Source organism: Bos indicus, chromosome 10 (genome assembly GCF_029378745.1).
Source record: "Bos indicus isolate NIAB-ARS_2022 breed Sahiwal x Tharparkar chromosome 10, NIAB-ARS_B.indTharparkar_mat_pri_1.0, whole genome shotgun sequence".
In the NCBI taxonomy this organism is placed as follows: domain Eukaryota; kingdom Metazoa; phylum Chordata; class Mammalia; order Artiodactyla; family Bovidae; genus Bos; species Bos indicus.
Window position 1 is genome coordinate 65400610 of NC_091769.1, and position 27887 is coordinate 65428496.

The 27887-nt window shown below is 40.3% G+C and overlaps 1 protein-coding gene and 1 long non-coding RNA gene across 8 annotated transcripts in view; one reads left to right on the forward strand and one right to left on the reverse strand.

The window, feature by feature from the left end:
* Window positions 1-11919, reverse strand: part of FERMT2 (FERM domain containing kindlin 2) — a 77039-nt gene extending 65120 nt beyond the window's left edge. For 6 of the 7 annotated variants that reach the window (XM_019968923.2, XM_019968922.2, XM_019968920.2 and 3 more), the window contains exons 1-2: window positions 10517-10650; window positions 9957-10122 (exon numbers count right to left, since the gene is read on the reverse strand). In XM_019968923.2, coding sequence (XP_019824482.1) covers window positions 9957-10113 — 157 coding nt within the window. In that variant the 5' untranslated portion in view covers window positions 10114-10122; window positions 10517-10650. Of the gene's footprint in view, window positions 1-9956; window positions 10123-10516; window positions 10651-11756 lie in introns of those variants that run through there. The other variant, XM_070797615.1, reaches the window with a different exon arrangement.
* LOC109564389 (uncharacterized) lies at window positions 10904-26865 on the forward strand. Its single transcript, XR_011568913.1, has 2 exons — window positions 10904-11485; window positions 26604-26865. It is a non-coding gene; the product is annotated as an uncharacterized lncRNA (long non-coding RNA).
* Window positions 26866-27887: the final 1022 nt, after the last annotated feature.

Genomic DNA, 27887 nt, shown 5'->3' on the forward strand with positions numbered 1-27887 from the left:
ACTATTACCCTCATTTTACTTATAGGAGACTAAGCCACCGCAAAGCTAAATAACTTGACCCAGGGTCACAAAGCTTATAGGGAGTAAAGCCAGTATTCCCACCCAAGCAGTTTAGCTCAGGGAACGTATTCCAGAGTTCAGAGCCATTAAACAAAACTTACAAAAGCAAGAAAATAAGAAGGGGTTTTGGTTAAGTACTACATAAATACAATGAAAATAAACCAGGCTACTTCAACCCACAATTCAAAACTAGGTTTACATAGTATTTGAAGGATAACTGAGGGTAACATTTTTTTTGAGTTCTTAATATAGGCATTCTACTTATTACCAGAGATTCTGTTAATATTGGGGTGGGTGGCCAATATTCATTCAGGTTTTTTCGTACCATCTCATGAAAAAGACCTGAACAAACTTTTTGGTCATCCCAATACTTTTTACATCATACTTAGTTCTTATATTAACTCTAAGAAGCAGGGAAGTAAACAAAGGTTAAGTGAGATTAATAATCAGGAGAGGTTAAAACAATATGCCAAGGTCATATATAACTCTAAGTGGCCACATCTTGGACTTAAGTCCTTAAACACTGACAAAGTTCACCTTTTAAAAAAGGCATTTGCTTAAACCAGAATACTAAATTGGAATAGCCTCCATTTAAGCATGGTTTATCTATAATTTTGTATATATTGGAATACAAAATCTACTGCTTCTAAACCATCTTTGTCATATCCAGGCAAGAATACTGAAGTGGGTAGTCAGTATACCCTTCTCCAAGGGATCCTCCTGACCCAGGGATGGAACACAGATCTCCTGCATTACAGGCAGATTCTTTAAAGTCTTAGCCACTAGGGAAACCCCATAGTGATAAAGGTAAGCACAATAATGTTAAAATATATTCCTAATATGGTAGAGAATGAATCAGTACTATTTGGCTCACCTTTATAAATGACACATTCCCAATCTTTTATATTATTTCTCTAGCTCAGTAAAAGGGAACATTTTACATAGCTACACTTCATCAACATAGCTCCATTTACAGAGGCTATTCTAAAATACTTCACATATATTAACTAACTGAGTCCTTCTAATAATCCTAGGATAAAGACATTGTTATTATTCCCATTTTCAAGATGAGCAACCACAGGCACAGACAGGTTAGGTCACACACCACAGGGCTGCAAAATCAGGATTGTGACACAGGAGGCCTTCCCACAGGCTATGCTCCACAACAAGGGCATTCTATCACAGCAACAGACTGCATCAACACCTTGCATAAAAGCTTAAACTGATACAGCAACTGTCCGCATTTTTCAAGTTATTTTTAACTTCAAAGGTTATGAAATTCAGGAACCTCATTAAGGAACAATAAACTGGGAGGCACTTATCCAACAGACATCTTCATCTGCAATCAATAATGCTAGCACGTCACTGCTGTTTTATTCATAACCTTGAATGCTCCATTAAGAAAAGATATCAAAACCATCATCACACTGATGCTTTAAAACTGATCTTTAAGATACCTCATGTAGCTTTTAGTTACAGCATAATATAAAAATAAGATAGGTAAATATCTGAGAAAAGATTCACTACAGATTCCAAAGCAAACGTCACCTCCTGTGGGCTGAAGGTTACCAGCTCTGTTACCTTCAACACTGTATAAGGGCTACCCACTGAAACTGGATGGTCTTTATAACTAAATAATAAATAATCGAGTCTGCAGACTGAATCATGAAAGGAAGGGAAATCTAAATGTAAACTTCCCATTTCAACCATTTATTGCTTATCATCTTCTCTTAAGAACCCTAATTCACTGAGCAGAATTATTGAAACAGAAAAAGTATCAGAAAATAAAATTTTCAACATTTTACACATAACTCTGAGTCACTATGAATAAATAGTGTAATAGTCTCAATGAAGGAAGGCAGACAAAAAGCAAAGAATGAAGGATTCAAATAATGACCCTTTATACACAACGATACTGTTTAGAGGATATTATATTTGAAGAACAATTTTCAAAGACTTCCAATAACACTAAAAGACAAGGTAACAAACATAAACGAAGGCTTCTGTCTTTATCTGTATTGTACAGATAAGGAAACTGAGACCCTTAACATGAAAACTCTGACTTAAAAAATTTTTAAAAATCACAAAGCTATTAAGTAGCATGGTCAGGATTATAATCCAGACTTAATTCTTTTTATAACATTAAACCCTAAAATTTTAATTATTCAATGATGCTTTATTACAGATCTATTTTTATGACTAAAGTTCTAAAATATCTAGGTTTTCTAATGGATTGATGGTAAATTAGTTTTCACTGGCCTATTATTTTATAGCTTAGATTTTACCAAATTAAAGTTGTAATTACATTATTTCAAATTGATATGATGCAATTATTTCCTTTCTGATACATTATCACTACTATACTTCATATATTTCTCCTTTCAACATACAAAAATAAACAGAAGTTACACAACTTATAGGGCAAAAAGTTTCAAGCTTTGACTAAGCCAATTCCCTTGTGGAAGACAGTTTTTTAAAAGTTCAATCCAGAAAAAACTTGATAAAATTGGACTTCCTCAAAATTTAAAAATTTTGCTCTTTGAAAGATACTGTTAAGAAAATAAAAAGACAAGCCACAGACTGGGAGAAAATACTTTAAAATACCTATCTGATAAAGTACTTGTATCTGGCATATATTAAGTAATCTTAAAACTCAACAAGAAAACAAATAAAACAATTAAAAAAATAAGCAAACGATATGAAGACAGTTTACTAAGATATACAGATGGCATATAAGCCTGTAAAAAGCTTCCCATCATAGCCATTAGGGAAGTGTGACTTACAATCATAGTAAGATATCATTACATACTTTATTAGACTGAATAAAATTAAACAAAAATAAAACCAAAACCCTGACAATACCAAATGCTACTGGAGGACTTGGAACAATTGTTAACTCTCAGAAAATCTCTGCAAACGAGAAAAAACAGTGGTACTCTCAAAAGACTGCAAACAACTGGTAGATAGACAAACTGTGGTACATACTCATACAAAGAACTACAACTGGACAATAAAAACAACTACTCATATACAAGAATCTAAAATGTATTACGCTAACAATTATTTTTAAATAAAATGTACTACTAAAATGTAAAGAGCTTCCCTGGTGGCTCAGACAGTAAAGTGTCTGCCCGCAACGCAGGAGACCCGGGTTTGATCCCTGGGTTGGGAAGATCCCGTGGAGAAGGAAATGGCAACCCACTCCAGTACTCTTGCCTGGAAAATTCCATGGACTGAGGAGCCTGATAGGCTACAGTCCATGGGGTCACAAAGAGTCGGACACGACTGAGCGACTTCACTTTTACTACTAAAATGTACTAGTTGCTAAATTGTGTCCAATTCTTTTGTGACCTCATGATCTGTATGTAGCCCGCGCCAGGCTGCTCAATCCATGAATTTCCCAGGCAAGAACACTGGAGTGAGTTGCCATTTTCTTCTCCAAGAGATCTTCCCAACCCAGGGATCAAACCCATGTCTCCTGCATTGCAGGGGGATTCTTTACAGCTGAGCCACCAGAGTGAAAGAAACCACCCTTAAAGCTCCATTTATATGACATTCTGGAAAAGACATCCAGTGGTTTTTCAGGAGCTGGAGTTGAAGGGGTGGGCTCATTATAAAGAAACACAGAGACAAGTTTTTGGGGTGCTGGAAAAGTTCTGTGTCTTGACTGTGGTTGTTTTATGACTGCATGCATTTGCTAAAACTCAGCACAGTATACTAAAAAGTATGAATTTTATTGTATGTAAATTATACCTCAGTAAGCCTGATTTTAAGAAAAATTAACGAGCAAAAAATGCAGTAATTATGCAAAAATTTGTTACAAAAGAATTATGGTAGATATGACTTTGTAACCACAAACATGAGTGCAGAATATTATATCTCAAAAAGTTATCTTAAAATATTTTTTTAGAGTATCTGTTTACCTCACACTGGGCAAATATACCATTTTGTAATATATTATGGCATCAGCACAATTTTTAAATTATTTCAGTAAGATAATTATCTAAATAAAAATATTGCATATATTAGCTTTTTTCTTAAACCATTTCCATTAATTTCTAAATGGGCTCAATGTTTTCACATGCCAAGACACAATGGTATATCATTCCTTTGTTACAACTGAATAAAAAACACACTACTGAAGCCTTCATGGTTATAAATTTTTCAAATCTCTGGAATACCATTGTCCACTTACTGGTCCACTCCATTTCAGAAATCTCATGAAAACAGTAGTTAAATAGCTCTTTGCTACATTACAGAGGCACGTATGCTTGGAAGTGAGCGAAAGGGTGGAATGATAGCTATTTTCCTTGCTGTTGGGGGTTGAGAGCACAAAGCAGTCCCAAACTAGGCTCCTTCTGAGTGGTGTAATTCTCCACGATTAAAGCTGGAACCTTTTAAACAGTCTAGATTACATCTGAACTCCTTTTAAAAGGAGTTCCTCCCTGACCCCTGCCTCCACTTCAGGATATTCAGGGACTCTCAATGCCACTGAGAAAACGGCCACTCTTATCTGTGTAGCACAAATAGTCCATATAATGCATTTTCACATGTATTATCTCTTTTCTCACCAAGACCTACGAGAAAGTTTTTTTTAATTGGAATTTTACAGATGTCAAAACTCACTCAGAAGATTAGATTAGTTGTCCAAGATCACACAAGCCAATACATGGCAGAGCCAGAATATTATTTATTATTCTGTGTATCTATTAGTGTCTACTAGCCTAAAGACAACTAACACGATGGAAACCTATACCCAATGATGTGTAAAAATATTGTATACCTTATCCAATAGTAAGCTAAGAAGAAAACTAAGCTTTACTGATAAAGGTGTATGAAGAAGAACCTACAATCATTCTGAAGTGAAATTCACACTGATAAACAATTTTATTGTTGAAAAAAAGGTAAAACAATGTCTTGAAAAGACAAATGCTAAGGAACTATGCCATAGGATGGCTGTGAAGTATCTGGAAACAGGTACTATTACTTTACATATATCTCAACGTAATATTAATAAGCCACATATTACATAATCTCTTATGGTTCTAAACTTGGTAGCCATTGTGTATATTAAAGGAGACTAAGTAAAGAAGGCAATTTACTGACAGCTAAATGTAGAATGAGATCTTGGATGGAAAAAACAAAGGCTAATACTGGAACAACTGCCAAATATGAATCTGGATGCATGTTAGACAACAGTATCAAATCAATGTTTAATTTCCTGAACTTGATAACTGTAATGTAATATGAAAGAGAAAGTCCTTGTTCTTAGGTGACACATATTTTAAGTACTTAGAGATGAAGGGTTATGATGTGTGTAACTCCCTCAAATGGTTCCCAAAAGTGTGTGTGTATGTGCACAGAGAAATCAAATGAAAAATGCTAACAGATGATCTAAATGAAGACTATAGTATTCAATTATCATTCTTGAACTTATAAGTTTGAAATTACAAAAAATAAAGAGTTGAAGATAAAAGACAAAACTTCAAATTTTCTGTTTTTAATAGCTAATAGGCATTTCCAACACTATCTTTTCTAACAAACGGAATAAAAAAGATACACTCTTTTTAGTGCCTCTATAAATATAAGTTAACTCTACTTGGAATCAAACAGTATTTGTTGACTTTTTAAAAACTGGGTATAAAACACAGCAGCAAACAACCCATAATGTATCCAAAGAATAGCTTGAACTTTATTACATGCTATGAGAATTTTAGTAAAATTCACATAGTGTCCTTTATTTTTAAAGAGCTTCAGATGTGCTGAGAAACAGATAAAATTCAATGTCCAGTTCCAATGGATCATTAAGAGTACTCTAATTACTGAGTAAACTTGCTCTAAGTACATATTTAACTAAAATTCAACTTATTCTAATATACATGATTTCACCATTAAGTGCTTCTCCCACCCCACTTCAAAAGATTTTCAGAAATTTTATCTTGATATAGTCCACTATGAATGCACTGACGCTGCATCATGCTGACATTTCACTTCCATGAATTCAATCATAAGCCCTCAGAGGAAAAAAACTGAGGATTTCAACGACATAGACACCATTTCACTAAATAAGCACACCCTCCCCAAGGAGCCCTAAGCAGGAGTGTAAGGGAGCTGTCCAGTAACATAATCGTTTCTCCCTATGTGTATCTTGCCAAGCTCTGATCCTAGTATTTAAAGTATTTTTGTGTAACAAAGCCCCGAATGCAAGCCAATTTCTTCATCTGTGGTCCAACTAAAGAAATTTATTTTTGGAATTTCTGAAGGAAAAAATAGCTATTTTATAATTCTATGAGATGGAATGAATGAATGGAAACCATACTTCATGATCACTTATCACTTTAAGGGATTTTTAAGGTAATCTGAACCAAAAGCTTTGGGGGGTGGGTCATCATGTGTGCTAAAATCACAGTTTAACTTTATCCTAACACACAACTCCAACATAAATGTATTCTATTATTATAGCAAGAACATGATACATGATAAAGTGAGGATGACTTCTTTCCAAAGGCTACATCCAGAAACAGTAGCCTTTTGCTATGCAGTGAAACAAAGCATCTTTTGGCATTTTGAATCCTCAATACTTACTAAGCTCTGAATTCTACAGAGTAGAACAGTTTTAATACTTCTTGGTGATCTCCAAAGGAACATCAGGGAATCCCATAAAACTGAGCCTCCTCCTTACCTGCAACATTTATTTTTAAACACAACTATTTTTATAATTTTATTCTCTGGTGTCTTATTTTTATAATCCTTAACCTTGATATTTTATATTTTAACTCTTTTCTTAAAAAAAAAAATCTATTAGCTTTGAAAATTGTTTTCAACAAAAAGTACAAAAACTTTTAAAAATTTTTATTTAAAGCTTTCAATCTGGATTTAAAAAATCAAGTGTAATAACTTTTCATTTTCAGAATGGGGTATAAACATTGGGAAACTTGATATGGAGATTACTTGTCTAGTATCAACCTAAAGTCACAGATGGAAGAAGTTTCTGTGACATCAGGATTTAATTCCCGAAAGCCCACTTTTTCATGGTGTATACTCTATCTTCTTTTAAAAGATCTGCGCAGAATAACAAATGTCTTGTGTACTAAAATTTAAAAGGCATCAAGTAGATCTTTGAATTAAAGTCATAAATCTAAGAATCACGGTTGAATGATCTTACCTGAAGCACACAAGTTCTTTATAAAATTCTAAATATAAAGATGTTGCTGGAAGCATTATTTACTTTTTTAGCTTGCTTCATTAAACTGCCTGAGTCTGAGATGAACACTGTACCTTCAAAATAAGGCTGACTTTCAAGGGCCAAATCGTTGTTTGATCATAGACCTCTTCGAAAACCTAATGAAAGCTAAGACTCTTCGCAGAAAATTTCATGTGTGTACATACACACAAAATTTTAACACAATGTTGAAGGAAGGAGTCATCATAAAATCTACCAATCCCAGAGAAATAACTGTTATCACTGATTATATGCAAGACAGCCTTAAAACATAATGCTCTGGTATTCATTCATACACACAATGATGAAAATAAAAAGGGTATCAAACAGGCATGTGGAGTTTGAAAACAGGTGAAAGTTGCTCTTCGGTACCATAACTGCTCTGAGTGCAGAGCAGCCTGGTTCTGCTAATTGTGCATCCCTGCTTTACAACCCCCTCAGACATGAGATCCTGTACCATCTGATCTGTGCCATGACCTCCACCTCTTTTCATCTAAACTCTGCAAGCTTCTTTGATCTACTTCGGCTGTTGACAAGTAACTAACCAGTCTGCCCAATACCTTCAGTAACACAACTTAGGGCTTCAGAAGGTAGGCCATTCCAGTTTTAGGCAACTCTGAAGAACTAAAAAGTTCTTTTCTAATTTGACGAGCCTGATTTCTAAGTCAAAATGCTGTCCAGAATTTCTCCTCTATTTACTTGCCAATAGGTAACAAAATAGCTTGCCATTCAAAATATCTAATCCTAAAACCAGGAGCAAAAATTCATTAAGCCTTACTTTTACCAAAGGGGAAAGTCAGAATTACGCTAAAGAACATTTTCTACTTGAAAATCAAAATCTAAGAGGATCAATATTGTTCAGTTCAAGAAAGATGTAAAGCTTTCATGTACACATTTCCTACCTTACTGGGTTTCTTGTCACTGCATAAAAAAATTTAAAATATATCAACATTAAAAGATTAACATTATAGTCACTGCAAATTAACATCAGTTCTGTCTGCAAATAGTTTATTCTCTGTATTTCTATTTATGCCTGTGATTCTACAATAAACAGCTCCAATCAATGCAACATAGTCATTATTTATTCATTAGATAAAGCCTGGCTTTCAAGAACTACAAGTTGTCTCAGTCACCTTCAACAGCTCCTTTTCACAATAATATCTCTTTTTGAAACCAGTGTATTAATGAGGCCCATTTGTCATATACAAAGCAATCTCTGAAGCAAATGCTTACTCCCTTTGAAAACAAAGGAAATACAAACAATTATATTTGATATTTTCTTCCTTAAACAATCCCTTACTAGTGCTGGACAAAAAAGACTCAAATATTTTGCACAGTGACTGACTTAGTCAAATCAGGTAAGAACAATGATAACTAACAGTTATGTAGGTAAACACAGCAGAATCTCCTTTTGAAAGGGCTACAAAGCAGGGGGGCTCCCTCCTGGACTATGTCTCAGAGAGCCAAACAACGCACATTCCTAAGGAGGCTACCCTCTAAGGAGCTTCTTTATGGTCCTTCAATAATTAAACTCCCTGCACTGATCCAAAAAAGTTCCACCTAAATGAATGCTGTCTTATACTGGGGGCACAATTTCGGTAAGTTTATATGGAAGGTATACACTAATCCTTGGCAAGAAATACATTTTCTTATAAATAACCATTTTTCTTTTTCCAGAGTGGCCTGAAGAAGGAATGCTGTGTTTTAAAAAGACACACATACAAAGCCCAGAGAGATAATGCCACACACTTATCAGAACTTGTACTACAAACAAATGACACATTAAAACTCAGGAACAGTCCTCCGAGCATTTCTCTTGTAATAAAAACATCTATTGAATAGTTTTAGTTGATTCTCCCAGCTGAAAATGGTTTCATCCATCACAAATGTGTACTGAAAATTTTCTTACACTTCACATTGTTGGATATGCTAGTATGACTGAGTCAGTGTTAAAATTAATCAACTTAACAGTATTAAATCAATATATTTGTACCCAATCAAGTATTGCCAATCTCCAGTCAATAATATCTGCTTTTTAAAACAAAATTCTTTCACTAGCTTGTTATTTACATAAATCCAACGCTCGAAATAACTTAAAAGCACGGACTATTACAGACAGTCAAATATTGCCCCACCCCTTCTAACCGTGGATGACTGGAACATTTAAATATACTCCATCACGTAGTAGCACAGCTACACAACTTTCATATTAACGCCAGAAGTTGAACATTTTTCAACAGAATTTAATTTTATATAGATTTTGCATCATCCTCAATGTCAAACGTCACCAACATTCAGGTACACTGAAGGTAAGGAACCGATAACCACAAACCCTGTAATATAACCCTCTCAACCTTCATTTGCGCACTCTTCTCACTTCCTTTAAGAATTAAGTTTTTTCTATTTCCTACGCAATTAAGAGTACTAGTTAGGAGACTGAAGTCACCAAATTATTAAAATTTCAAAGAGTAACAATACAAAAAAGAGGCAAAGGGGGAAAGCCTATTTGTTTAAATATTAACGGAATCTTACACTAGGAAAAACAAAAGCATTTGCGGGATGCCAAGCAAGACTTCCAAAACCCACCCCTCCTCCCGCCTTAAAGTCCCCCCCTCCCCACCCGCGCGCCCAGCCTGAGAAGTCGTTACTTTGACGCGGCCGGGATGCTACTCACCGAGTTTTTCCACCAATTTGAGCATGACGCCTCCAATGTGCACCTCCCCAGTCACTCTCAGGGTGACATCGCGGTTCAGGTCCGTCACATGAACGCTCAGTTCCCACGTCCCATCCGCATAGCAGCCATCTGGCATCCTTATCCCGTCCAGAGCCATGGCTCCTTCCTGCGAGCACGGAGGAAATGGCTCTCGTCAGCGTCACTCTCCCAAAGGAAAGCAAATCCCACCGAACTCGCACAGTCAGCCGCGGGTGAGAGGACGCAAGGGTTTCCGCACGAATTCTGGAGAGCCGGCGGGGAGGCCAGCTGCCGGCAGGACTCTACGCCCCGCGCCCCTTCCCGCGGTCACCCCGGCTCCCGCCCCGCGGCGGTCCTCGGCGGACACGGCGCCGCCCACCCCGCGCGGCCTCAGCCTAGCGGCCCTCGCCTAGCGGACCGCGGCGGGCTTCACCTGCCCGCCTGCCGGCCGCACCCAGGCCCGGGAGAGGCCGTCCGCGGGCTCCACGGTCCTCCTCCCCGCCCGCGCTTCCCCTCAGTCCCTGCCGGGCCCGGCCCCTCACCGAGCGCTTCTTGCGCTCCCGGCCCGGACTGGAGCAGCAACGGGCGCGGAGCGGGGGCTTGCCCGGCAGCGGCGGTGGTGTCGGGTCCCCTCCTCTGCCGGCGAAACGCGGCGTCCTGGCCCGAGCGACTAATGGAGTCCAGCCGTCGCTGCCCCTCGCCTCTCCCTCCGCGCTCCACCCCTCTCTCCCCGCCCCCTCAGTCCGAGACCAGCTCCCTCCTCCCCGCCCCGCCGAGCCGCCCTCCGCGGGTCCGGCCGCCTCGCCCCTCCCCCGCCGTCCCCCCGCCGCCGCTCTCGGGGCCGAGGCCGCGCGAACTCCCGGGCTGGGGAGGGGTGGCGCGCGGCGGGGAGGCGAGCCGTGCGGGGGAGGCGGGGGCGCCCGCGGCGGCAGCAATCTCGGCCCCGCCGAGTCGCTGCCCTTTTATGGAAATGAAGGACCCGGCGTAGGGATTGAATCCAACATCCGGGCTTTCGGCGGCGGGACCTGAGGAGGGGGAGCCCGGGGAGCGCGGCTGCCTCCCACCCGGGTGCGGGAGGGAGCCAGGCGTTCCCTTCCACGCTCGCGTCTCTGGCTCCGGGAGGGCATGCAGCGGTGGGTGTCGGTGCTTCCACCCGGAGGAGGGGGCTGGTCCGTGAGAAATGGCCACAGGAAATTCCCAGGGCAAGGTCGTTTTCGGGGAACAAAGTCCCCCCGCCCCCTCCCCACGGCTGGAGCGAGCCCAAAAGTCTCGGGGCGGTGAGAAGTGCCGCACTCCGGGAGCTGGAGACAGGGGATTGGGGACGTAAAAACTTAAAAAAAAAGTAAATGCCCAAGCCAACTCCGCGAACCTCCAACAAAAGAATGAGAAAAAGCGGAGAGAGGTGAACCGCAAAATTGCTTTGCAAGCAATGTCCGGCACAATCAGCAACTCCTACCGGACTCCCAAGAGTTTACTTGCGCTCTTAACCCATTCGGAAGCTGCAACCAAAAGTGAGTCATTTAGGTCCACGATGCTGTAGTTGCGGGGCGCGGGGCGGGGGCGAGGATCAGGACAGTGAGATTTATTCGGAAACTCTTTTCTCCAGCCTTTTCGACTCTGTGTACGTATTTGTGTATTTTTATTTGCATTTTAGCAATCCCAGTCTACTAAGTTATTTAGATGGCTGGACATCACTCTACCCCACCCTCAGCCACACCTTGAAGGAATTTTAATAGCTCTGAACCGGTGCCAGCAGGTACGGGAGGAACTAAAGAATGTTACCTGTTGAGACTGACCAGTGATGGAGAACGGTCCTCCAGCTTCCCACTTCACTTCCACTTCCCCCTTTTACTATCGCACTCAACCCAGAGGGCTCCAGTCAAAAACGGCTACTGGAAAACTGCCTCGCTGGCAAATAGAGGGCTCGACGAATTTAGGTCAGGAAGACGCAGATAAGATATCCCAGATCCCATAAAAGACCCCCGGTTTTAAAAGCCTCCAAGTCTTCTTGAACTGTGTCAGACTCTTCAGAGAGGACACCCCCACCCCCACCCTAGGCAAATAATCCTGTGTTCAGCAACACTATTGGGAAACGAGGTTAGAGGCCTCAAGAAAGGGGTGGGACCCATAAAGGAGTAAAAGAAAAGCAGCGAAGTTTAGTCAGATCCCAGAGGTTTGGCACCAAAAATAGGGAAAACCACTACAGCATTTTCAGCTAGTCATCATGGAGAAATTGATGCCTCGGAGTCTGTAGGCTCTCCACTCTCCAATCATTTCTTCTCATGGAAGTTCTAAATAGTTCACTTACAAACAGTATGAACGTCCAGAGAGGAGGCGATGTTTATGTAAATTGTGGTGTTGCAAGTATAATAGGAAAATGTTTTTAATAAAATAGAGAGTAACTTGTTAGGGTAAAAAAAAAAAACTGTACAGAACTGTATATGCAACTGTAAAAAATCACAAGCGTATCTAGTTCTAATTATTAAGAGAAAAAAGAGCGAAAGGAAATACACCAAAATGTTAACAAGCTCTCTGGGTGTTAAAATCAAGGGAGGTTTTTTTGCCTCTCTATTTTTGATTTTCTAAAAATTCCAAAGCTTTGCATTCAGGACTTGTCTGTCACCACCTTTAATTACATCCAGCATCTCAGTTTCTCTGGGCATGCCATTACCTTCACAGTGATAGACACAACTGATAGAGCAGCTGCTGGACACATGGACAGGACCTTCAGGGGTTTCCTATTGTGTTTTTAAATATCCCCAAATAAGACATGAGTTCTTTGAGAGCAGGGACCTCAAGTTCTTTGTCTTGCCCACAAATTTACAAATACCTTGGCACAAAGAAAATGAAAGACATGCTAGGAGCAAATCATCTCAAAAGGCTAGGAAACACTATGTCTGCCCCATGGAGATATTTCATTCTGGGGGGAAATCCTGGCTTGGAAATGTATGTGCTTATTTCTACACCTTATCCTCCAAAGATTTATGGCAATATATAATGATGCACAAACTATGAGATAGCATACATTATAAAGGGCACAAAACAACAAGGAAAAAAGGTGGGAAGTGGAGAATTAGAGACTTAAAATGGAGCCAGGAATGAGGCTGAGAATTGTACCTCAACAAATTGTGCAAGTGCTCCAGCAAGCTCTGAATGACTATGACTTCTTAAACATGCCTTTGTAGAACCAAAAATATCCACGTCCTTTCTGAATATTCCCTTTCCTTCAGGCAAATTTGTCTAAGCCAACTGTTGTGTTTCAGAAACTCTTTGAATGCTCAGTTTCCACATTCTAGTTCTCTTTTTCGAACTCTCCAGTGAGTTACTTTCTGAACAGCCTCCCACCACAATGCCTAGGATGGGGAGCTGGGAGCCGGGTGTTAATATTGCAAATATCAGTCCCGTTTCTTAGCACTGAAACAGCTTAATTATAGCTTTACAAGCGACTTTACTAGCTTCAGATAATCAGCAGTTGGTGTTCGAGCCAACTGGAAGCACAGGGTAGGCAGTGACCCCCTAAAAGAACTATTAGAGGAATAGTTAGGCTGAGTTGGGTGCAGCTGGTCCCTGTAGGCCCTCTTTTTGAGTGTTTCAAGCTGTTGCTTGCTTTGAAGATTAAAGAGGAGTCAGACTTGAATCTCTGAAACTGGGGGTTTTTTTTTTCTCGATAATTGAGTGAGACCTTCAAATGCATTTCTTAAATGTTTACTTCCACCTAACGTTTCCCAGTGTGTTCAGATGTGGAATCTCATCTGAAATGCTCCACTAGAACCTCTAAGACAATGCAATACTTGTGGTACTTACATCATACTGAAAAGTAGCCGAGAACTCCAGTGTTTGGAAGAACAGCTCAAGCATTGAAAGCAGCAATATCCAAATAAGGTACCAAGCACTGGGCTTAGGTTTAGACCAAATGATACCTCACAGATCTGCCGTCAAACGCAGCCCTCCGGCTTGGTAGTCCACAGGTTGACTTCAGCTTTTTCTCTGAGCCCACTTAAACTGTGCTTTACAGTCTTAAAAGGTTCGTAGCAAATATAACCACTGAGTTTGAACTATAGGGAGATTGGGGGATAGAAGAACATAAGGGAAGGTTTGTGTGGGTAGGAATGTGTAGAAGTATTTTAAAATGCACTTAAAAATACCATTTGAGGCCAGCAAGATGAAATGTAATGAATTATTCCTGTCAAATACCAGGTGAGCAGAATTCTCTGTTTGTCTCAGGGATTACCAAAAATGGAGCTCCCTGTGAAAGCTACTAAGGAGGTAGAAATCAAGGGGCATGGAGTGTGAACTAATAATGGGAAGGAAGGTTGAGGGGGCCACTTTTTTGATATAAGTGTTATTCAAGGTGGACAGCAAGGAAAAGTCTGGCAAAATGAGCAACAAGGAAGACTTGCTTCAGGGTGGGGCTGTTTTGACACAGACCTAAAGAAAGCCTCTGAGATAACATTGAAATCTCTACTTCAAGGGGAAAGAAATACACTCTTGTATTTACCGCTCTAGATTACAGAAAGCTGTTTGGTAGAAAATCATGCTGGCTGATCCTTAGGAAACAGTTTTTGAACATCACATCATCTTGTGAAGTGTTCTGCCTCTGACAGAAATATGAACTGTTCACACACACACACAAACACGGTGGCTAGCTGTGTGCTTAGCGCAGTGCAGGGCCCTGAGACATGTCTGTAGATGTATAACACATGTCACGAGCTCTTAAGGAACATGTTTCTAATAGTGGAATATTTAAAACACCAGAAAGGCTATCCATATGCATAAAGAGTTAAATTAGACCTTATACCATTTACAAAAATTAACTGAAAAAGGATCATAGACCTAAATATAATATTTAAACTGTAAAATTCTTAGAAGAAAACATAGGAGTAAACCTTTGTCACCATAGATTAAATAATGCCTTCTTAAACAGGACATCAAAGCAAAAACAATGAAAGGAAAACTAAGTTGGGTTTTATCAAAATCAAAAATGCCAGTATTTCAAAGGACAGTAACAAAAATGTGAAAAGAGGCAGGGAAGGGTTAGGTAGAGAGTTTGTCATCAATACACACACACTGCTTTATTTAAAATGGAAAACCAGTAAGGACCTACTGTATAACACAGGGAACTCTGCTCAATGTTTTGTGGCAGTCTAGATGGGAGGGGAATTTCAGGGAGAATGGATATACGTATATCTATGATTGGTCCCTTTTCTGCCCACCTGAAACTATCACAGCATTGTAAATCAGGTATACTCCAATAAAAAAAAAATTTTTTTTTTAATCTCATTTTAAAAATGTGAAAAGAGGGAATTTTCTGATGGTTCAATGGTTAGGACTCTGTGCTTCCACTGGAGGGGGTGCCTGAGTTCATCCCTGGTCAGGAAACTAAGGTCTCATGTGCTGCAGAGCAACTTAGGCCATGTGCTCCTACTACTGAGCCCACGAGCCACAGCTAGAGCCTGTGTGCCACAGCAAAAGATGCAACGAGAGATCCCATGTGACACCACAAAGATCCTAAGGGTGGTGACTAAAACCTGACACAGCCAAGTAATTAAGTTTAGAATGGGCAAATGATCTGAGTAGACAGTTCTTCAAAGAAGATTTACAAATAAGCGAAAAGCACCTAATAAGATGCTCAACATTATTAGGCATCAGGGAAATGCTAATCAAAACTGCAATGTGATAACACTTTCCATCCACTAAAATGATATAATAAAAAAGATGACAGTAACAAGTATTGGCTAAGATGTGGAGAAACTACAACCCTCACGCATTGCTGGTGGGAGTGCAAAATGGTCAGCTGTTTTGAAAAATGATCTGGTAGTTCCGTAGAAAGTTAAATATGGAATTCCCATATAACCTAGCAGTTCTGCTCCTAGATATATACCCAGGAGAATTGGAAACATATGTCCACACAAATACTTGTATACAAAGATTGTTGTTTTTGTTCAGTCACCCAGTCCTGTCCGACTCTTTGCGACCCCATGGACTGTGCAGCACGCCAGTTCTCTCTGTTCACCACCATTTCCTGAAGTTTGCCCAAGCTTATGTCCGTTGCATCAGTGATGCCATCCAGCCATCTCATCCTCTGATGATCTCTTCTCCTCAATCTTTCCCAGCATCAGGGACTTTTCCAATGAGTCAGCTGTTTGCATCAGATGAACATAATACTGGAGTTTCAGCTTCCGTGTCCGTCCTTTCAACGAGTATCCAGGGTTGATTTCCCTTAAGATTGGTTTGATCTCCTTGCTGTCCAAGGGACTCTCAGGTGTCTTCTCCAGCGCCATAGTTTGAAGGCATCAATTCTTTGGTGCTCTGCCTTCTTTACGATCCAGCTACATTAATAATAACCAAAAGATAGAAACAACCAAATGTCTTTCAAGTGATAAATGAAGGACATTTGGATTATTTCTACCTTTTGACTATTATTAATATTCATATAGAAGTATTTCGTAGTGATTCATTAAAAAATTAAAGGGGAGGGGCCTCTCTGGTGGCTCAGTGGTAAAGAATCCACCCACCAATGCAGGAGACAGAGGTTCAATCCCTGATCAGGGAAGATCCCTCATGCCTTAGAGCAACTAAGTAAGCTGCAACTTTTGAGCTTGTGCTCTAGAGCCCAGGAACTGCAACTACTGAGCCCATTCGCCACAACTACTGAAGCCTGCGTCCCTGAGAGCCACCGCAGTGAGCAGCCCCTGCACCACAGCTAGAGAGCAACCCGTGCTTGCCATAACGAGAGAAAAGTGCGCAGCGACAAAGGCCCAGCACGACCAAAAAGAAAATAAATTATTTTAAAATGACATTAAAAAATCAGAAGCGATAACAATTCTATTACTGTAATGACTAAATTGTGAAGTACAGACCCACTTTGAAGATTTGTGATAACCTAGCCTCCGAAAAAAGTCATCAAGACAGTCATGGGAACGTGTTCTGAAGATAAACCTAAACAGATCTGAAATAGTAGATGGAGTTAGGTTTATCCAGAGGGGTGGTATGTGAAATCATGAGGCAGAAGAGAGCCTGGCATGATCACCAGCCAGAGAGAAGAAAGGAAGAAATGCCACAGAGTTGCCCTGGGGAAGAGTGAGCATGCAGTGAGGCTGACTAGTGAGTCTGGAATCTGAGAAAGAGAATGGGGAGCCGTTAAAAAACTGGCTCACAATAGTAACATCATGAAAGCAATGTTCAAATGAGATTAATCCAAGAAAAATATGCATGATGGAAGAACAAGAGACTAAAGTCCAGAAGTTTGCTTGCTTATTACTTAGATGCAAGAGAAAGTCTTGGGCTGGTAAGGTAAGTAATAGGGGGTGAGAGATGGAGGGAATTCAGTATGTCAAAAGTTTTTGTGCATTTTTGATGTTCTAAGTGCTGCTGTGCAGGACACTTTACATGTACCTCACAATAACCTTGAGTTTTTATTATTATCCTTATTTAATGTGAGTTAACTGATAGCCAAACTGATTATCTGGTTGTCTAATTTGTTCTAAATGACATGGTTGGTACTTGGAAGAAGAGGATTTAAAACAGGTTTGAAAACAGAAGATCATAAATGCTTCAAAGTTTTTACCATTGGGTGACCAGAAAAAACAGTGGAGTTACTGAACTGGAAAAGAAAAATTGGGAGGAGCTGATTTCAGGGACCAAGGGAAATGTGAAGCTTTTTTTTTTTTTTTTTTTAAAGAAATATTGAACTTGAGGTGAGAACTGTACATCCCAGTGGAAACACTTGGAGGACAATTAGATAAACAAGCCTAGTAATCTTGTGAGAGGATCAGATCACACAGAGAAAAATCATTAACATTGAGGCAAGCCTTCATGGGTGTCTCAACTTCGCAAATGAAACTGACCCTTGGGGAACTGCTCTCCAAGGATGGAAGCAAGAAGAAGAGACGTCCAAGGCAACAGAGAAGAAAGGATCGGAGTAAGGAAAAGAATCGTTAGTCCAGTGTCATGCCAACCAAAACAAAGAAAGAAGCCATTCCAAGAAGGAAGGGTGGTCAGCAGTATCAAATGATGCCGAGAAGTCCAGGAGAATAGAGTACCAAAAGAAGATGAGGCTGGTGAGAATCATTGCTCATCTTGGAGAGATCACTTTCCAGCTAACCCACTGAAGACAGGGTTCAGACAGCTAAAGAAAGGGAAGTTTATCAATAAAAGGAAAGCAAGAAATAGGATGGTAATTTGGGGGTGCCACAGGAGCAGAGATGCTTTTTCAAAACAAAGGGGGCCTGAGCATTCATAAAGACCATGGAAGACATAAGAGGGAACTGGTTGCTTAACAACGAAACCAAATTACCTCTGGGATTATCTGGGATTGTACCAAAGCTTCAGGGGGGAATAGGAGCAGCCCTTGCCAAGACAGAATACAGACTCACAAACTTGCAAGGATAAAACTGGTTTATTGGAAGGTTCTAACCACCTTGTAAGAGTGGAAGCGCATGGCAGGACACAGCAAATTGGTGCATAAACTTATTTAAATAAATAATGTCTATATTAGTCAAGAAGAGGGTGGGGCTGGCTGAGTTACTGTGCTATTCAGATGGACGCCCTCCCAGGAGGTCAGATTGGGGCCAGGATGTAAGAAAGGAAGGATGTGATTAAGAGATTATTTCAGTAGGACAAGGACAGAAATTCAGAGGCCTGTAAGGAAAACCAGTGGTAGCAGCACAGATGCCAACTTTCCTGCTCCAGAGATGCTGCAGGGGCTCAGCTGGCCTGGGGACAGTATAGCTGTCACGTGTAAGTCACTGGAAGTCTACAGGTCAAGAGGTCAACCCCCACAGCTGCCTTCTGCAGTCAATTCCTGCAACACAGCAAAAACTCCCACTTGATAAGTGTTTCCCTGTTAATGAACACACTAGGCTCCTCCCTGATTTTCAGTGTTATTTACTCTAGCCAGTTCCTCCCTGTTTTTAGTGGCAGGTAAATTGCTGACTCCCAACCCCTATTCGGAGGAAGGATCCCTCCCCTTTGTGCTTTGTATCACAATGCCCTCTTCAAATGCATAAACCCTCTATTCTTCCCAAACTAGGAGTTGCAATTCCACTAAAAGAGCCAAACCAGAAAGTCACCCACAATTCCTGTTGCCCTGAGGCCAACTCAGTTCAACTTGGAAGGACAAAAGTGTTTTTATCCACTTGCTCCTAAACAGGTGCTCAGGTGACAGAGAATTGACCACAGCTGAACATCACCACCTGGTGCCTGGGAGGTGTCACTGCAAATCTTTTCTCCCCGTTGAATTAAATTCAACATAAATTTCATTATGAAATTAGTGAGCAAATGGAAAAAAAAATGCATCTATGAAAATATAAACTCTTCATTTTGGGATCCCATTATTTTTTTAGGACTGTGCTCTTGGAGATATCCACACTATTCCTGCATCAGCAATTTTTCCTGCTTCATCTAATTCTCCGCTTGCTTCAAATCATTGCCATCACCATATAGACAGACTCTGTGCTGTGCTTTGTGCTTGGTTGCTCAGTCTTGTCGGACTCTTTTCAACCTTATGGACTGTAGCATGTCAGGCTCCTCTATCCGTAGGATTCTCCAGGCAAGAATACTGGAGTGGGCTGCCATTTCCTACTCCAGGGGATCTTCCCAACCCAGGGATTGAACCCCTGTCTCTTGTATCTCCTGCACTGGTAGGTGGGTTCTTTACCACTTGTGCCGCCTGGGATGCCTCTACCATTTTGCACTTAAAGAAAGAAGAAGGTCATTCTTGATGACGTATATCCCTCCACTACCGATCCTGCTATGGTCTCCTTGAACACAAAACCACTTATATGAGATACTTATGTGCAACATATCTATTTCCTCAAGTCTAAATTACTTTTTAATTCACCCTCAAATTAGTCTCTGTGATCACCTCTCCACTGACACTCATGACTTCTCTGTTGCAAAACATGCAGTGCCTTTTCCATCTTCTCAAACTTTCAGCAACATTAGATGCTGTCTGCTCTCTTTCTAATTTCTTGCTCCTCTTGGACTCCGGAAATCACCATCTCCTTATTTTTGTTCTACCTTTCTGTCTTCTTTTTTCAGTCTCCCTTGCTGGCTCCTTAGCCTCTAGCCAAGCCCTAAATTCAACCTGGGACCTCTTTTCTTTTCTATATGCATTCTCTCTCTAGCCTACTTTCTTCTACTTTGAGACTTAAAATGTTGTCTCTATGCTGATGATTCCATGTCTCTAGCCCAGATCTGTCCTTGGAGCTCCAGACTTAGAGATTCATGCATAAAAAATATTTCACACTAATGTGTGCAGTTGACACTGACTTTCCTTCAATATCTGTTCCCGCTCCAGTGTTTCCCATCTCAGTAAATGACACCATCATTCATCCATTTGCTGAGCCTAAAAGCTGGGTTTCCCACATTCCTTCACCACCACTCCACTAAGTACATGCTAAGTCCGTATGTAAAATAGATCCTGAATTCATCCACTTCTCTACAACTTCACCATCACCATCCTGGGGCTGGCCACAGGTTGGGTTATTTATTCTCAGTTGGGTTATTTATTCAAGAGCCTCCTGAGTGGTCTCTCCACTCTTCCCCTCTAGAGTCCATTTCCTACAGAGTACCTAGAGTGATCCTCTAAATATGTAAATCACAAGATTTACCCTTAGAAATATCAACAACTTTCCATTGTGCTCAGAATAAAATTGAACTCCTTACAACGATGGCTTAAATGGCTGTCCTCTGCTCACTGTCTCCAGTCAGAACATTTTGTCTTCCTTTCCTTATTACTCTCTTACTACTGAACCCATCTCATTCTTGTGCCTGCCTCCTTACTTCACTGAAGTGGCTCATGTTAGAATTACCTCCATGTCACTAAACGCAAAAGGCATTTTTAACCCTCATCTTGATTTATTGGCAGTTCTTAACATTGGCGATCACTTTCTCCTTGCAACATTTCCCTTGCCTCCTGTCACACCATATTTTCCTGGCCCTTCCTTTTTAATGGAAAAGTTGTTCTTCCTTAACCTACTCGTTCACTCTTAAGTTGTGCGTGCGTGCTCAGTCGCTAAGTCATGTCCGACTCTTTGTGACCCCCGCGACTGTAGCCTGCCAGGCTCCGGTCCATGAAATTTTCATTCATTCTTAAATAAGTCACTTGTGCCCAAACCCTTGTCTTAGGGTCTGCGTTTGGGAAAATGCAGATAAAGATACTCAGTGCAAATACTCCATGTAAGGGAAGCTTTCCTCCACTCCCAGACTAAACTGGTTTACTCTGCTACAGGCTGTTTTTAAGCCCTCTTCTTTCATATCACAGCACTGCTCACAGTTTACAATTAGATATTTGCATGATTTTTTGGTTAATGTATGCCATCCCTATCTTGAAGGAACAGTGTCTATCCCACCCTGTTTTGTCCTCAACACCTGCCAGTACCTGGCACAAAAATAGATACCCAATAAATATTGTTGAATGAATGACAGCCAATGGATAGTATGTTTTCACCCATAACTTCCTGAAGGTCTAGCTGAGAAATTCTCAGGTTATCTGTCATTACATTTCAACATATTTTTCTTTTACATTCCTTCTAGTCTCTTTCTCTTTCCTTTAATAAATTTCAATGTTTTCATTTTATATTTAGGACAATAACATTCTCCGCATAATACTAGGACTCTCCCTTAATTTGATCCAAATTTATCTCCTTTCCAACCAAAATATTTGTCCTCCTAACTATAGAAACAACTCCTTCTGTGATAGGACCTTAAGTTTCAAGTCACAATATTTCTGGACATCCATCCTCAAAGCCTATAAAAGCTTTTTTTAAAAAGTTTTTTACTGAAGAATAATTTCTTTACAGAATTTTGTTGTTTTCTGTCAAACCTCAACATGAATCAAGAGTATAAAGGCTTTTAATTGCAGGCTTCTATTGGCATTCCAGTACTCTTGCCTGGAAAATCCCATGGACAGAGGAGCCTGGTAGACTGTAGTCCATGGGGTCACAAAGAGTCAGATGCGACTGAGCGACTTTACTTTCAGTTTTCACTTTCATGCATTGGAGAAGGAAATGGCAACCCACTCCAGTGTTCTTGCCTGGAGAATCCCAGGGATGGCGGAGCTTCGTAGGCTGCCATCTATGGGGTCGCACAGAGTCGGACACGAATGAAGTGACTTAGCAGTATTGGCATTCCACTCTAGTATACTTGCCTAGAGCATCCCATGGACAGAGGAGCCTGGCAGACTACAGTCCATGGGATTGCAAAGAGTCAGACACGATTGAGCAACTAACACACACACTATTGGCATTCACAATTCTACAGGATGTGGACATGTGAATTTGTTGTTGTTCAGGTACTAAGTCCTGTCCAACTCTTTGCAACCCCATGGACTACAACATGCCGGGCTTGCCTGTCCTTCACTATCTCTTGGAGTTTGCTCAAACTCATGTCCATTGAGTCAGTGATGCCATCCAATCGTCTAGTCCTCTGTCATCCCCTTCTCCTTTTGCCTTCAATCTTTCCCAGCATCAGGGTCTTTTCTAATGAGTTGGCTCTTTGCATCAGATGGCCAAAGTACTGGAGCCTCAGCTTCAGCATCAGTCTTCCCAATATTAAATAATTTTGCATTCCTGAGAATTGGCCCTTATACATAATTTATTTTTGAGTGTGAGAAAATGGGGAAGGGACATATCTCCCTTCTCCCCACAACTCCTAGGTCTTTGCCCACAAGGGAAGAGTTGTTAATATGTAGATTAGAGCCCACATTATTAGCTGGGGAGGTTTGTTAACAGGGAAGTTTAGTGTTTGTCCAAGTTGGAACCTATCTCCAGCATCTTTTGTGTGGTAGCCTTTCTCCACTTGGGGCAGACTCCGTGCCTCCTCTCTTCCATTCTATACGCCCTCCAGAGGTGCAGGCTCCTCCTATTTGGAACAAAGAAATGAAACCTTACGCAGAAGCCACATTGTCCAATCCAGCCAGAGACTCCCTCCCTCTCTGTGGGAGTATGAAGTGCTGGCTCAGATGTTAATGAAAGGGAACTTCGCTGTGAATTTGGATCTTTCTTTTCGTGTGGTTGAACCAACTGAGCATGAAGGATGCTTGGCAGTGCAGGATCTGAGCATGCCCGAGTCTCTAGTTTAATACATTCAAAATAGGACTCCAACTGATGCTGAAGCTGAAGCTCCAATATTTTGGCCATCTGATGCAAAAAGCCAACCCATTGGAAAAGACCCTGATGCTGGGAAAGATTGAAGGGCAAAAGGAGAAGTGGGCAGCAGAAGATGAGATGGTTAGATAGCATCACCGACTCAATGGACGTGAATCTGAGCAAACTCCAGAAAATAGTGGAGGACAAGGGGGTCTGGTGTGCTGTAGTCCATGGGGTTGCAGAGTCGGACATGACTTTGCCAATGAACAACAACAGTCCTGTCTCCAGTCTCTATTAACCTACTGTTTTTTTTTTCAGGAACTCTGAATAGCAGTTTCAGAGTTTAGGCCTAAGTTGAACGTATGGATTTTGCTGCTTGGCAGAATCTTTCAGATAAATAATAGAAAAGCCCCAACAAGTCTTCCAGTCTGTCTCCCCAAAACCAGGACAGGATCATTTCCTACATTAGGCCTGTCTGATGTTTTATCCGATTTAATTTTTAATATTTTGGATGATGACTTTCACAATTTCCCTGAAGAGACCATTTCATAATTCAATATTTATCTCCTAGACAGGGAGTGTTTCCAGTAATCAACCCAAATTTCTAACTTTCATCTTGTTCTCTTGGAGGTTATTTCCTCTCCGGGAGAAGATACAATTTTTATATATGGTATAAATGTACCAACGATGTTTCAGTAGGCAATATATTTCTTTAGTCTCTTCAGTGAAATTAATACCCTTAACCATTTGTTTTTATTGTTTTTTCTGAACACCTATCTTTTTTTAATTCTTTTCACATCTATATGAACTTATTTTCTACTTGTAGGCTCATTATTTTATTTAAATTTTTAAAAAATGATACAGATAATCAGAAGACTTTCTTGTTTGTTTTTAAAATATTTATTTATTTAGCTGCACTGGGTCTTAGCTGCAACCCATGGGATCTAGTTCCCTGACCTGGGATCAAACCTGGGCCCCCTGCATTGGGAATGTGGAGTCTTAGTCACTGAACCACCAAGGAAGTCCCTGATAATTTTTTTTAAATTAACTATTTTTAGTAGTGACTTTTTGGTAGTAAAATAGCATAAGATAAAATTTACCATTTTAGCCATTTTTCAGTGTACAATTTAGTGGCAATAACTACATACACATTGTCCTGCAGCCAGCACCACCATCTGTCTCCAGAGCTTTTTCATCTTCCTAAACTGAAACTCTGTACCTATATAGAAGCACTAACTTTCCATCCCCTCAACATCCCCTAGCTGTTTTACTTTCTGCCTCTATGAATTTCACTATTATAGTCACTTCACGTAAGTTCATTTTTATTTCTTTAAGGGACTAACACCTCTAAACTCTAACATACCATGATTTTAAATGATAACACAACTAAAAATAACCTTATTACAGTTGTATTAATTCAAGAGTGATAGTCAAAATAGTTAACAACTGGCATTCTAGGGATCCTGGATCCTGGTGGGATCCAGGAACAGAGGATCCATGGAGTTTCAGAGAGTTGGACACAGTTGAGTGACTAACACTAACAACTGGCACGGCAGTGACACTGGGCAATGAGAACAAAGCTCAGCCCAGGCAGAGTGGATGATGGATGTAAAGAACAGCACAGTCTAGCCTGTTCCTACAGCTCCACGGCAACTCTTTGTTGCTCATATAATTCACTCTTCTAATGTTGCTGTTTGTTTTATATTTTTAGGTATTTTATTTTCATGTAATATAATTGTGCAGTTGATTTTATTGGCTTTGTAGATTTTTTTTTTTTTTTGCAGGACAAATGGAATTTTAATCCTTTAAAATACTCTAGGGAGAGAAATAAGTTACATGTCTCAAGGAGAATGATGGGTAAGAAAACTCCATTGGAGTCATCCCATGCAGGACAGAGTTGAAGGCTTGGTGTAAAAGAGCATTAAGAGAATTTATGGTGATAAAAGAAATACATTTTTTTTTTTCAAAGGAAACTAGGAGATAGCAGTCTGGAGGAGGTCACAATATAATTTTCAAAAACATGACTTATACAGAAATACACAATATGTCAAAGATTTATTTAATTATTAATGAAGAAACAGGAGGATGGTGAAATTTATCCAAAGAGGATCTAGGAAGCTGATATATAGGATCGGTGAAAAAAAGAATGCTGGAATAAGATGGCAAAATTAGATACAAAACTGGTAGATGTCCTAAGAGTAAAACCATAATCTTTGAGATTATTATATTGACTGGGCAAAAATCATTATCAATTTTCTATGGTAATATTTAACTTCACAGAGTCTAGGCTCGAATCAACAGTAAATGGCCAATCAAACAAAATTACATTTCCTAGACCATCAGGCTTGTTAGGCAGTCTTGTTAGAGATAATGCTCTAGGAGAATATTGAAAGGGCACACAGTACTTTCTGTTTTATTTGTTAAGTTTGGGGTACTTTTCTTTACAGTGATGTGCAGAGAGTGTGTGTTCTCAAATCTCCCCACTATCTTTACTAAAGTCACGTTTATGTTGGTGGAAAATCCTTCCTGTCCAAAATGAGGCCTGAAGGTTGGGAGAAGACCTGAGAGGGTCACCATGAGACTCTAGCAACCTTAGATAGTTATCCACCTTTAATAAGTTATGTCACCTGGTTCTAGCATTTGGGTTCCAGGTGCAGCCTCTTATACTGTGTCACCAATGCCACAGGAAAATTGCAAGAATTAATACTATGAATACCCACATATCTTCTGCTTAGATTCACTAACTGTTAGCATTTTGTAAATTTGCTTTATCTCTTTCTCCAATTCCCACAAGTATATTTTCTGGAGCCATTCGAAAGCTAATTATATTTATTATGAAATTTCACTCCTAAATACTGTGACATGTAGTCTTAAAAATAGGAAGGTTTGGACTTCATTGATGGTCCAGTGGTTAAGAATACACCTGCCAGTGCAAGGGACACAGGTTCAATCCCTAGTCTGGGAAGATCCCACAGCAGGCTGTGCACAGCCTACTGAGCACATGTGCCCTAGAGCGCGTGGTCTTCACAAGAAAAGCCACAGTAATGAGAAGCCGGCACACCACAACTAGAATACTCCCTGTTTACCACAACTAGAGAAAGCCTGTGTGCTGCAATGAAGACCCAGCACAGCCGAAAATAAATAAATGAATATTTAAAAAGAGAACCTTTAAAAAGCAGAGTAAATACTATGATGCTTTCCCTGGATTCCCCTTCAGGGATGAAGAACTTATTCCCCCCTATTTTGGGAGTGCCTCTGGCAGGTAACCCTTAGCTGTTGGCCTTCTCTGGAAGTTGTCTTGGCTGGGAAGACCATGTAGCCCAAGGTCACAACCTTTCAGGGGCCATCTGCATCCCATGACTAATTGATGTAGAAGTTTAAAGGCCTGGACTCCTTCCTGACTGAGGACAACTCGGAAGGATCATTCCAGCTTTAGCTCCCCAAGCAGTCATGAGGCCGTAGCTGAAACATTGAATTGCAACCCAAACTTCCTCTCTGCTCATTTCTGCTTTGTTCCCTCTTCTGTTCTCTTCCATAGGTATTAATTCCAAGAGCACTTCCCAATGAAATTCCTGCACATTAATCTGTTTCAGAGTTGGCTTCTCAGGATCCTCAACCAGAGAGGTGCCAGAAATGGTTTGAGAGAGCTGAAAGTAATATTATTAATTTTAGTGACTTATTTCAAAATTTTTATCATCATGGAAGTTAAAAAGTACTTTCTCATGTTAGATTTACAACTCTCTTGTTTCAAAGGTCTCCAAGATGTATTGCTTGAAAAAATTAAAATGCGGAATATTGTATATCATGAGCTTCCATTTGTGGAAAAAAAAAAGAAAAATGGAGAATACAATTACATATAAGCTTCTATGTGCATGGGCTTCCCTTGTGGCTCAGCTGGTAAAGAATCTACCTGCAGTGCAGGAGACCTGGGTTCGGTCCCTGGGTTGGGAAGATCCCCTGGAGAAGGGGAAAGGCTACCCACTCCAGTATTCTGGCCTGGAGAATTCCATGGACTATCGAGTCCATGGGGTCGCAAAGAGTTGGACACGACTGAGTGACTTTCACTTCACTTCACTTCTATGTGCATAGAATATCTTTGTAAGGAAATACAAAAAATTTGCAGTAGAGGTTGCCTTGAAATAGAAGATTAGGGGTCTAGGGGTAGGAAACTGACTTTTAAGCCTTGTCATGTTATTCTAACTATCATGTACTGCATGACCTTTTATTAAAGGCTGGAAACAAAAAAAAGACAAAATGATAATGGTCACTAATTCTGGCTGATAGGAATGAATATGGGTTTCGTTGTAAAGGTTGTCATTTTCTGTAGTTTTAAAAATGAACATTTCTAACACCCAAAACTCATCTGTTTAAATTGATTTCTCCTTGTGGATATAGAGACCATTCTACTTACTGAAACATTTCATTTATTTGAACATGTTCTGTGAATGAATGAATGAATGAGAGTTCATCTTCATCAATTATTATTCAAAGAGGGAAATATGCTATCATCTGATAGAGGGCTACTGAAATTGGGCCCTGTGCCAGGGACACAAATGTGCGATGTCACAAAACGTTTGTTAAAGCCAGCTGAATCCTCTCCCTCCTGCTTCCAGTTTGAACAAGTGTGCACGAGGCAGAGCTTGACGAACTTCTCCGCTGATGAGAAGGCTGGACGTTAAACCACAGAAAAGGGAAGAGCTAGCACTGCTTTGCAATCAGTATGTGTTTTTTGACTCACTGATGACTACTTGGACGCTATCAATGGATTCTAGTCTCTGGGTGGGTCTTTTGTCTCTTGGGACGCATCATGAATTAGTTAAGG